Genomic DNA, 12,876 nt, shown 5'->3' with positions numbered 1-12,876 from the left:
CATGTTTTTTATTCATTTCTGGCTGTAAAGCACATGGCGTTGCATTCCATGTCTGAAATGTGCTGTATAAATAAAGCTTGATTTGATTTGATAGACTGTTCTCTCTGCTACAGCACGGCAAGCAGTACTGATGCACCAAGTCTGGAACCAACAGCACCCTGAACAGCTTCTACCACCAAACCATAAGACTGCTGAATAGTTAACCAAACACCTGGACTATCTGCATTGCCCCTTTTATTTTTTTGAACTTGTCCCATATGCTGCTGCTACTGTTTATGACCTGTCACTTTATTCCTAGTTACATGTACATATCTACCTCAATTTCCTCATACCCCTGCACATAGACTCAGTACTGGTACCCCGTGTATATAGCCAAGTTATCATTACTCACTGTGTATTTATTATTACTTTTATTATTATGTGTTAACTTTTCTATTATTTCTCCATTTTCTTTCGCTCTGCATTGTTGGGAAGTAAGCATTTCACTGTTAGTGTACTCCTGTTGTTTACGAAGCATGTGACATAACATTTGATTTGATTTTGATTTGAAAAGACCGGCTTACATGACTGGCCATGGGCCATAGATTATGGCTATTGATCGCTGCCTGGAGATGGATCGCTCAGTGTGTGTGTGTGTGTGTGTGTGTGTGTGTGTGTGTGTGTCGTAAGGGCAGCGCGCAAAAGCTATTGATTCTGTCCGGCAGGGAGGCTGCGTTTCAGAATGAAGGTTAGCTCTACTTCGTCTCACCTATTAAAGGCTCCTGCCACCTAAACACACACACTAGGAGTGACGGCACATCAAAGCCTAGTGCCTGTTCCTGAGAGAGAACAGCACTTAGTGACTGTTGGATAAAGCCTCCAGTCAGAAACCCAACAGGCTACGTGCCAGCAGAGGAAGTCCACTCAGAGACACTACTACTATAGCCACATCACTTCCACATGGTTGGAAATAAATTACACATCGGATGTCAGGGAAGTTCATCAAGTTCTCTCTTATTAATGTATGATTGAAATATGGAGTGCTACTAGGATAGTGGGAGCTTTCCCATCTGATTATTCTCCTCCCTCATGTAATGTCCTCACCACCCACAATGCATCTCTACTGACAGTGGAGTAGACAGCCAGCCAGCCAGCCAGCTACTCAGGGATCATACAGGGTGACTATTAGGACTCATACAGCCAAGGCAGCTGCCTCTTCCAACAAGGCCCTATCAATAATAGATTACATTATGTATGATTTCTGACGGCCTTGTAATATGTCTGTGGGGGCAGGACTGTCTTTCACATTCAATATCGCTGAGGGCTCTGAAATAATATTACTGTGTTGTCACTGAATAGTGCAGAATGCTGTACAGAGCTTGAGGAGAATGACACACATAAATCCACTTGTACAGACATCATTCAAGTATGTCCATTGGTCAGTGTTTTGTATCACGCAGACAAACACACACTTCTCCGTTTGCCATGGTGCACAGTCCGAAAGGAAACAGCGGACTGTAGCGGAAAGGAGGATTTGCTGTGTGTGTTCTCAGGTGATGTGGCTGGTGGTCATTTTTCAATACAAAATCCAATTAGCCGTAGTGATGGTGCAGCAGAGCGCATGGCTGCTGGAGACCTCTCCAGTTCTGTGGTGGAGGGAGTGGGAGAGAGGACACCACAGAGCAGAGCCCCACAGCGCCAGGCCAGCCTTTATTTGGATGCACAGGGGTCATGTGGCTTCTCATTGAAGAAATATTAAATGAATTACCTTGAAGAGTGGCCTGGGTACAAACAGCAGACTGAGGAGCGCCGGGGCATTGTGAGGGGGAAACGCTGGATAGGGATTTAATCTCTGCTACACAAACAGACAGGTCACTGTTCTGACTTGTACAAAAAACATTTACAACAGCAGACACTTCTGTGACATAATCAGAGGAAGGAATGGGTCTTGCCTGTGGCTCAAGTCTAGATAAATCATTTAGTTCAGGTATTACTGCTCTTTGTTGAGGTAATAAATCTCAAATAGCATCCTAAATTGTATAATTTCAAACATTGTTCAGAAAATAGAGAACTTAATTTGCTGGTAGGATTAAAAAAATAAAAATATCTTTACAACATAGTTTGTGTGTGTGTGTGTTTGTGTGTGCTCCCTGCCTTGATAAAACAGACTCATCGCCCCCATGACGATTCCTTTGTTTAAACATAATCCTTTTCTCTTCAAGTCTTCAGCCAGGAGGCCCAGACACACACAGAAACCAGTTGGCACTACCAGCATCCATTGGCTGGGAGGATCCATTTGTCAGCTCATCCTTCAGACCTGCAGTATGTGGGGCCTCAGCCTGGCTGGTTGCTTCACACTGCCAACATGTCAGCCTAGCCAGCCCAGCGCTTATCTCATCTCATAGATACGGCCGTCGTGTTGCTCTCCACCTGCTAAGGAATGCCAGGTACGCCTGGTCTTTCCCAGCCCAGTGCTGGCTCCCCTCCCCTGGGCTTCCTTTGCAAGCAGGCAGGCCTGTGGCAGCTCAAACCATCTCCCCCTGGAGTAATTCACTTGGCGTCTGGTAACCGACATCTGTCACTCTGCTGTCCCACTGATGACCCCAGGGACCCTGAGAGGGGCTGATATGAGGCTCGCCGATGGGTGGGTGTGATGGGGGGGGACACCCGTGAGCATGCACATACACGCAAGCACAGAAATTCTACAAATATCAAACACACAGTATGTATTGCCACACCTGTAGCCCCCAAAACAGTGCATGTTTTCACCTTAAAAACAACACTGTCATTACTGCCCACTCCCCTTGCCCCCTTTTCTTACACACCGCAAACCAATGAGCTTTGCACAACTTGGATCCAACCTCAAAAGCTGGAACTTGGGTGTTTCCATAGTGACCGGCAGAGAGATACTGTGGTGATGGTGAGGCTAGTCTGTATACCCTGTATACCCAGAGCAGCAAGGCTTTATGGGAGATTAGACCCCCCCCCGAAGCCCGCTCCAAAAAACAACGTCGCTCCCCTCTCTGTCCTCCCCTCATTCACATGCAAATTAATCTCCATCACTGATTACGCTCGTCTTAAACCAACTGACATGTACAGCTGGAGTCAGGCCCTTAACGACAGGCAGGCTGTTATAGGGACGGAGGGGAGGGGTTAATGACAGTCATGTCTCTGCTGCTGTCATCTAAACTCAGTAGATGATACATGACGACAGACAGGTTACACATAAGATCAGCACTACAGACCTAGAAAGCCACATGCATCTGCACATGTTACTGCGGGCTGTGCAACACACCTCGACCCGGTGCGCAGCTAATCGCTGTATGCAAATCAGCCAGCGCATCAAGATCAGTGTCAGCGCTCAACCATGCAGATCAGCCAACACGATCCACATGTGAAATAGCCCGGGCAAACCACTGGCAGTGCTAATGCTGTTATCAAAACAATCGACCCGTTTATAATTTAAATTCTTTCATATGAGCATTGTGAAGAAGATTGTGAGGAATAACAGAAATACAAATCAACTTATATACAGCTAGCTAGCGGTATATTTCTCACAATCTTCTTCACAATGCTAGATAGATCCCAACCAATTATCCATCTTTGAATATAAAAAGATACCCTTCCTTTGTACCATTTGCATGGCCTACCTACCTGCTGAAGCTCTGTGATCAGACAGGACTGTAGGAAAGGTAGAGGCAACAGAGTAAAGAGTGAACAGAAAGGATACAAGCTCTGGTAGAGCGTCAGGCGGGACTTGACAGCTCTGCTGGCGTTGATGCAGGTGGCGCGCACCAGGCTGGGCAGCAGCGTTCCAGTGACGATGGCTCCGTTGAACAAAGGCCCAAAGAAAGGGACCTACAAGGGGAAGGAGGGAGAGAGAGGGAGAGAGGGAGAAAGAAACATATACGAAGAAAGAGGAAGAAAGTTAACATGTTATATTATTCAGATAAATTGCTACAACAAAATGCTGGTTAAGTCATGCAGTCATATGAAATGAGTGTGCTTTGAAATGCATGAGACATCTGAAATGGGCACAGGGTTTGAGTTAGGTTTGAGTGATTAAGATTTGAGTTTTGTTATTTAGCATGACAATCACACACATCTAATGCAAATCAATGTAGAGTAAGAGAAATGACTGTCGATACCAGAGAAAATACTTTTATTGAACTATTGAACAAATACAATGGCAGTTCTCTGTGTTTGAGAGCAGCACGCATATGTGTGTGTGGTTGGTGTGTGTGTGGTTGGTGTGTGTGTGTGACACACGCGTCTGCTCATGGGTTTTTGGGGAGGTCTTAAATCTGCTGAGTTGAATAATCGTTGACCTGGAATGTGACGTGAATGTCAGAGCCCCTTCATAAACCCTGCTGTCTACTCTGCATGGAATAGCTCATTATACAGAAAGTCCCTCCACTTCAATGATTGGACGCACTTCAAACTGACATCTAGCTCTAGAACACCATAGAATAAGAATGAAAGGGGGGCCTGAGTATGGTGGGGGTTTGGGCTGAAGACTGGGTGGTTGTTAATGGTGTCTTTCTGTCTGTCTGTGTGGATATTGGGATATTAGGTGGATGGCCAGACAGGGCAGTGGACATCATCTCCAGGTTGGCAGAGTCCTGCTGGCAGGTCAGTGGAATGAGAAAGCTTTCGCTTCGACACACTAAAGCCCATCGTTCGGCAGACAAGGGGAAGTTGATGTGCTCAAGGCAAATCTAAATGTATAAAACAGCTGTTTTGAGGTGTTTTCCTCTCTGTCCTCCAGCCAGCTATAGCTCTGTGTGCACTGTGCAGCGGTTTAGAACACAGCAGCCGCCAAGAAGAAAGACAGCTGAGAGACACTGTGACTGGCTCTGAGACATACTAGAAAACGATCGATAATTGGTCGGGATGATATTTTGGGCCAATATTAGCCATTGCTAGTCTATTGGCCGTTGAGGATTGGCGCAGCCGATGTATTCTATGGAGCGCAAGCGCACTTGCCTCGTGTCAAACTGTTGCAAGCCGGCGCCACTTACTCGTTCATTGCTAGCTGTCCTTGAGGAACCTCTGGCTGGACAGCATCTTGTTAGCTACCTACTCCTGCTGCATATCATTTAGCTTAAGCACACTTGAATAATGACACAAGGCATGTAGACATATTGAAAGTGTTCATTAATTTACTGTTCGGCAAAACAATGTCCATATACAGGCGGAAGCACTTTGCAAAAGAAGATACCGGTTTTGTCATCAAAATGATCAAATTCAACGATATTGTCCATCGGTCTCCTTGACCCCCAAAAAACGCTATCGGCATTGGCCTTAATAAATCCATATTGGTTGTTCTCTAGCACATACCCACAGTGATGAGGATACACTGTAGTGGAAGAGGAGGGCATTACTTTCCATCTCAGAGTCACACCGCTGGACAGGCAGAGAGACAGTTAATCCACTAAACCAACAAGCCAGTTTGGTGGGACACCGGGAAAGAGAGTTAAGAGGGGTTTGTTGAGAAAGTCAGATAGATTGGAGCAGTGCGGAATATGTGTTTCATCAATTTTAGTAGAGAAATTGTGAACACCCATTATATTTGTTTAATGTAAAAAAGACAGTAAGTAAAATAGTCTATGACACCACCCATTACAGACATGGATTTAGTGGAAAATAATAAACAAAGTGTAAAAGCAAACTCTGAAAACTCATTGTGACAAACTACCATATTGGTTTTGCATTGAGTATTCAGAGCAGCCAACCAGCTGATGTGTAGTACCTGTGGTTTCTGAATGATCTGGATGAAGAACGTGTGGTTCTTCATGGGGTACACGATGATCAGCACGTCTCCAAAGTCAGTGGGGATGATGCCGCGCCGGTAGTCCCTGCTGTGCTCCGACCACACTATGTGAACCTCATCGTTTCCCAGGTGACGCAGCTGCACCAGAACAAATCACACGCTTTAGACATGGATAGCTACGTTGATCACGTTTAGAAAAAAACATATTGTCATTACTATAAAAACAAATATATATATAGCTATTACCACAGCTCTGGGTGTTGTGGCAATGTAAAACATCTTGTAATTTCAACATTGATTGGAAATTAGAATAACAAAAAACATATTCAAACCAATCATTGAAATTAACTTTACTGCAAATTGCATCCAATTTCCATGTTCTATTCATAAATACAAATTCAGTTAGGACAGAAATTACAGGAAATTGGCAGATTGTTATTTTAACTCTATTTGTGAACCAAGACATAGGAGCGAGAAAGGAGAAAGAACACTCTTGCCCCAGTATTGTGGTTGACATGGACATTGAGTGATGGGTAAAGACCGGCCGTTCGAACCTCACCGGTCTTTACCCATCATTAATGGAGCAGAGTTTATCCCTGACCACATGACCTTACCAGGATAGACTGGGCCTAGTTAGGGCCCCAGAGTATTTCCTGCTCAGGTGAAGAGGTTAGGAATAACTCCTGTCCCTGATCATGTGGCATCATGACTGCTAAGACTGAGCCTCCTCACTGACTGACTCACTGAGAGGAGGAAACCATGTGCTAATGTACTTGGGTCTAATGAGCCATTAAGAAAACATGCCCTCGCTACCCAAAAAATGCAATTAGCACATTCTATTATAACCCTTTAATTATGCTAATAGTTTAATGTTAAACAAATCCACAACCCGCTGATCGAACGTCGTGCTCACTGGTTCATTTCATCTGTACAAGCGCAGGTCAGACCAGACAGACAGGGACAAATTAACCAAGAATGTTGAATATGCATGTCGAAGTTGCCCACGAAAATCCTAGGGATGTTAATTAACAGACATTTTACATAGAATGAGTTGAACCAAGAGGCAGGACTGTCTGGGTGAATGCTAATGTACCTTTGTGTTCTCCTTCAGCAAGCTCTCCAACACCAGGGAATATGATTAATAATAACAATACAAATATTTGGTGGGTGCTTATATTTGTCCTATTTCATACATGTACAAGTATGTATTACAAGCATGTGTGAATTGGAAATGTGTATTTTGCATATACCAACTGTCCCTGAGACACCCTCGGAGAGAGGCGTCACGGTGAAATTAGGAGTCTGGACAATATGAACCATCACGGTAAAGGAGGATATTGGTTTGTAGGAAGGTCGATTTCAATGATATATGAATAGAGGAGGATGTCAGAAAAGCTGGAATTGATGATTAAATCAGGGGAAGAATCACATCCCTGTCCCTACTACACAGTACTCTAGCTATATGTGGCACTACAAGCGCTCCTATGTGTGGTCTCAGTTAAAGGCCCTTGTCCAATTGGCCCTCAAGGTTTGGCGATATATCTAATTAATTCCATTAATTCGAATTTAGGTTGTTGCATGATATTACAAATGCAAGAATACAATTATTATTATTATTATTATTAAGCATTTATGTCCGCTTGTTCTCAAGTTAACTTTTTGGTCTCGTCTCCTTCGCTCCTTCTGTGCACCTTCTCATTTACACTAGAGATCTGTTTATAATGACAAGATGCTCATATCTCCACCTCAACAATGGGAGTCGTTGCCCAAAGGCGGGAAGGCAAGCGACAAAGGCAGATGACCCGCATTGGGCTTGGGTGAGAGTGAAACCTCTCGCTTCACCTCCTCCTCTCTGTTTACACACACATACCCCCTGCCACTGTCTACAACAAAGACGAGAGATCACTTCTTCCTCTCTGACAAGCAGTTTCAACTCATTATTTACACTGAAAAAAATTATAGACGCAACATGCAACAATTTCAAAGATTTTACTGAGTTGCAGTTCATATAAGGAAATCAGTCAATTGAAATAAATTCATTAGGCCCTAATTTATGGATTTAACATAACTGGGCAGGGGTGCAGCCATGGGTGGGCCTTGGAGGGCATAGGCCCACCCACTTGGGAGCCAGGCCCAGCCAATTAGAATGAGTTTTTCCCCACAAAAGGGGGGACAGACATAAATACTTCTCAGCACCCCCCGCAGGTGAAGAAGCTGGATGTGGATGTCCTGGGCTGGCGTGGTTACACGTGGTCTGAAGGTTGTGAGGCCAGTTGGACACACTGCCAAATTCTCTTAAACGATGTTGGAGGCAGCTTAATGGTAGAGAAATGAACATTGAACTCTCTGGCAACAGCTCTGGTGGACATTCCTGCAGTAAGCATGCCAATTGCACGCTCCCTCAAAACATCTGTGCATTGTGGTGTGACAAATCTGCTCATTTTAAAGTAGTATTTTATTGTCCCTGGCACAAGGTGCACCTGTACAATGATCATGCAGTTTAATCAGCTTCTTGATATGCCACACCTGTCAGGTGGATGGATTATCTTGGCAAAAGAGAAATGCTCACTAACAGGGATGTAAACATATTTGTGCACAATATTTTTGAGAAATACACTTTTTGTTTGTATGGAACATTTCTGGGACTTTTGATTTCAGCTCATGAAACATGGGACCAACACTTTACATGTTGCGTTTATATTTTTGTTCAGTGTAAATTTGAGGTTTGGTCCAACAGAATCAGCCATATGGACACCCAAACATTATTTTAATAGAAGAGAGAAGTTCACCTTTGTGAAGGCATTTTGAAGTTAAACCTTACTAACGCTTGTGTACTAAAACATCTGTTTTTAACTCATATAGGATAGAAAACTGTGTGTGCACATTAATAGAGGCCTGTCCTGACTGTCTGTGTGTGTAGAATGACCCCATGATGTCTAGGCACTCAGCCAAAGACTTGACAGAAATGAACTGGTTCCTCTTAGCTTCACTGGAGACAGAGCAAAGTGTTATTCTGCACACCAGTGTGAGCTATTGTTCTGCTTGGAGCCTGTTTCTGGGTGAAATATTCATGTTTTGTGTGTGTGTGACCAATACGACCATACATCATCTGGGCAGACAGTCAAAGGCACTTGCTTGCCCAACTTGGGGAACCGTTGAGCTACTGTTAGAGGAAGTATGTCTGGAGTGACTTCCTGTCATTCTGGTCCCTATTGTTCTCACTCAGTTGCGACAGACTGAGGCAACCTTTTCACCCAGTTGTCTCCCCTCACACACACATACACAGGGTCACGTGTTTTGCAGATGCTTGCATGGGGTAGCTTGACTATATAAATGCTCCTGTACTCTTTGTACAGGAGGCTCTCACTCCATTTCACCTGCATGGGTGGTGCGACCAGCCTCCTCATTATAATACGTTTTTAATAAAAGTAATACCTTGATTGATTATTGACACCACATTCTTGGCGAGCTTGCCAGGGGGTGTACCTCCACCTGCAGACCGTTTCTGAGGACCTGGATAAACTGTGCACAGGGGGCTCCAAATTGAGACCCCATGAAACCGCACTTCTGACAGGAGCAGACTGAGACCCACCTAAGGATCCAAAAGGAAGACGGGGCGGGTGGATACTTTTGAAGTCCCTGTTGAGGGTACGCTCAGAGCGCGGTTTTCCTTAAGAGGGCCAAAGCTGAGGCAACTAGCAGGACTGAGTTGATCAGAGTGTTTTAAGTGAGGTATCCTTGGACATGATTGTTAATAAGCCAGTTGTGGGCAACCATAAGTCCAGATCCGTGGTACTGATTTGATCACAGTAGGACAGGTGAGGTTAATGTGGAGTGAGGGACCAGAGCGCGAGTGCACTCGGCTTGACGAAGCTCATTGAACGAGGGACCAGAGCGCGAGTGCACTCGGCTTGACGAAGCTCATTGAACGAGGGACCAGAGTGCAGGTGACTCCTTGTGAGGGCATTTGACTTAGTGAAGTTCAAATTATAATGTGGAATGAGGGACTGGAGCGCGAGTGGTCTTGCAAGGGCCCTCGGCTGGGTGAAGCTCAATTGATTTTGCCTCTCCTCATTATACAGTTTACCCATCCTCATTATTAGTTAAAGGTAGAATTTACACCACAACTTTCTAACCATACTCTTTTTATGTCTCAACTCCTCAAATTGCACGCAGAGCAGGCACTACTAAAACAGGAGTATCAATGAATATTGCTTGTGGAAAATGAATGCTCAGTTTGTCGCACGCGCACGCATTGCGGTACCAAGTCCTGCTAGCAGCGTTTTAGCCAAAGACTGCTATAGTAGCTGTCTAGTCGGATTTAAGTGTGCAATATGCATTTAAACACAATTCTATAAGGAATTGGCAACTCACTATCATTCTGAGAAATAAGGTAGGCTACTTGATGTCAACATTTGAACAAAAGTAGACAGGCTAGCATGCTGTTAAAACAGTTGGAGACAGACACATGGGTGTGTTCATAACAATTCAACTGTTCAACCTTGTTAGCTAGCGAACACATCCAAGTTGGCTAAACTTGAAATAAAAATATGAGCTGGCTATTCATTAGCATGTGGCCTTGTGCTTGAGAGATTGTTCATGAGATCTGTGTTAATGTTCTATAATGCCTGCTACAATAAGTTACTCATTATTAGTGAATGTGCATTATGCATGGTTCTGATCATTTCTTTTTACAAAAAGTGCATTTTCATAGACAGACTTGAAAGTTTGATCAGTGATTATAAAAAAAAAGCATGTTACACTATTTTGATTATATAATTAAATTACAAGTGGGTCTTATGGTTGTGGAAGGCTTATATTTAGCCTAGGTATAATTTCACAAGCCCTGAATTTATTAGATGAATGCTTACTGTTTGAAATGTATTTGACCTTTAAATTGTACAACAACACTTATTTAGAGAAAACATAAAAAATAGAAATATATATTGTGAATCGCCTATAAGTTAGAAAAAAATGTAGATATGATTTTTAGGCCATACCGCCCAGCCCTATCTCAGTGTCCTCCCACAAGGCCCATGGGTCTCATCCCACTAACACACAGCAAAGCAGGTCTCGCAGCAGTACAGTCCATTATAAAAACAGCAGAGCAGGCCTCTCAGCAGTACAGTCCATTATAAAACAGCAGAGCAGGCCTCTCAGCAGTACAGTCCCTTATAAAAACAGCAGAGCAGGCCTCTCAGCAGTACAGTCCCTTATAAAAACAGCAGAGCAGGCCTCTCAGCAGTACAGTCCCTTATAAAAACAGCAGAGCAGGCCTCTCAGCAGTACAGTCCCTTATAAAAACAGCAGAGCAGGCCTCTCAGCAGTACAGTCCATTATAAAAACAGCAGAGCAGGCCTCTCAGCAGTATAGTCCCTTATAAAAACAGCAGAGCAGGCATCTCAGCAGTACAGTCCCTTATAAAAACAACAGAGCAGGCCTCTCAGCAGTACAGTCCATTATAAAAACAGCAGAGCAGGCCTCTCAGCTGTACAGTCCATTATAAAAACAGCAGAGCAGGCCTCTCAGCAGTACAGCCCATTATAAAAACAGCAGAGCAGGCCTCTCAGCAGTACAGTCCATTATAAAAACAGCAGAGCAGGCCTCTCCGCAGTACAGCCCATTATAAAAACAGCAGAGCAGGCCTCTCAGCAGTACAGCCCATTATAAAAACAGCAGAGCAGGCCTCTCAGCAGTACAGCCCATTATAAAAACAGCAGAGCAGGCCTCTCAGCTGTACAGCCCATTATAAAAACAGCAGAGCAGGCCTCTCAGCAGTACAGCCCATTATAAAAACAGCAGAGCAGGCCTCTCAGCAGTACAGTCCATTATAAAAACAGCAGAGCAGCAGCCCAGTTAAGCCATGGTGCCTGAGGCTGGTAGTGAGCGTGAGGCCAGCCGGGCGCCGCTAGCTCTGACATTAGGACCCTACATGGCCTGACCCCCACCTCACAGGTCGCTCCTGTAACCATATTACCACAACCAGCTGCTGCCCTCAAGCCCACAATTGGATTGGAGGAATTCACATTCTTTTCCCTCATTTTCCTTTCTGGTTTAAATGGGGCCCGTTTTCTTCCTTTCCCTCACAGACAATCTGGCCAGCGAAAGCCTCCCCACCCCCACACTACACACAGTACGCACTTGAGAGCGGGCGGGTGGGCGAGGCTGAACGTTTTATTTGTAAAATGACAGAGAAACTTCTCGGCCTGGATGCCGATAAAGCCTCTTTTTCATCCCAATCTCATCCCCCTCCCTCCCTCCCTCCCTCCCTCCCTCCCACCCCCTTTAAGCCTCCACACCCGCCGCCGAGCTGCCAATTTCTGTATCGCCTGTGGCTAGCGCGGGGTTCTGGGAGGAGAGAAGTGCAATTACAGGGGCTCCCAGTCAAATGAATCGAAGAGGGCCAAAGGCACACACCAGTGCCTCACACCAGCTAGCCAAAATCAAATATTGCGCATGCTAACTAATTTCCGCAGCCACTGAGCACAGATTCAGTATGGGGTCGGTGCAGGACTGTTTTTTGGGGTGAGGGGGAAGGGATGTGTTGGTGGTGCGGAGGTGGTATATGAGGAGGACCTGATGAATTTCCTATCTTCATGGGACACCGTATGAGAAGATAGGCTGCATGGGCAGGGGCTTCGCAGCTCATTTCTCCATGCTAACTGCTGCTGGTGTGCTACAGCCAGGGAAACAGCTGAAGCGCCCATCGATCGCTCCCGCCGTCACGGCCGGAATGGGATAAAAAGGTCCTGCCGGCATCCGTCTGGCCCCTGCCCTGCCAGGGTCAGCTAATGGCTGAATTTGGGCCCCAGTCACTGCACCCAGGGAGGGGGGCAGGAAGGGGGAACAGGTCCAGGAATCACAGTCATTACCGTAGCCACACATGCTCCTTCTCACACGCATGCTCCTCTCTCTACTCCTCAGGCCTGCCCAGGGTTTACTAATCAATGCCCGAACCCAGGAGTCACACCACCTGATCTCAGCTTAGCACAGAGTGAAGAGCCAAGACAGCACACATATAGACAGTCATTTCACTCTGTACACTGTTTGAAGCCTTTTTTTGTATGGGTCGTTCCACCAATTAGGTGCCTTTTGAGTAGTGTAACTTGGTGAAAAAAAACATA

At 45.1% G+C, this 12,876-nt stretch overlaps 1 protein-coding gene across 8 annotated transcripts in view; it reads right to left on the bottom strand.

Moving 5' to 3' along the window:
- Positions 1-12,876, bottom strand: part of LOC106577869 (ral GTPase-activating protein subunit alpha-2) — a 214,124-nt gene that overhangs the window by 41,849 nt on the left and 159,399 nt on the right. For all 8 annotated transcript variants that reach the window (XR_006769181.1, XR_006769182.1, XM_014156423.2 and 5 more), the window contains 2 exons: positions 5,732-5,890; positions 3,710-3,837 (listed from right to left, as the gene is read on the bottom strand). Coding sequence is in view for 6 of the 8 variants with exons in the window: in XM_014156423.2 (XP_014011898.2) it covers positions 3,710-3,837; positions 5,732-5,890 (287 nt within the window). In the remaining 2 variants the exon portion in view is untranslated. The remainder of the gene's footprint in view (positions 1-3,709; positions 3,838-5,731; positions 5,891-12,876) is intronic.

The sequence above is a fragment of the Salmo salar genome, chromosome ssa01 (assembly GCF_905237065.1).
Source record: "Salmo salar chromosome ssa01, Ssal_v3.1, whole genome shotgun sequence".
Classification (NCBI taxonomy): Eukaryota; Metazoa; Chordata; class Actinopteri; order Salmoniformes; family Salmonidae; genus Salmo; species Salmo salar.
The sequence above is the reverse complement of the archived record's forward strand: the minus strand, read 5'-3'. Positions and strand labels throughout refer to the sequence as shown.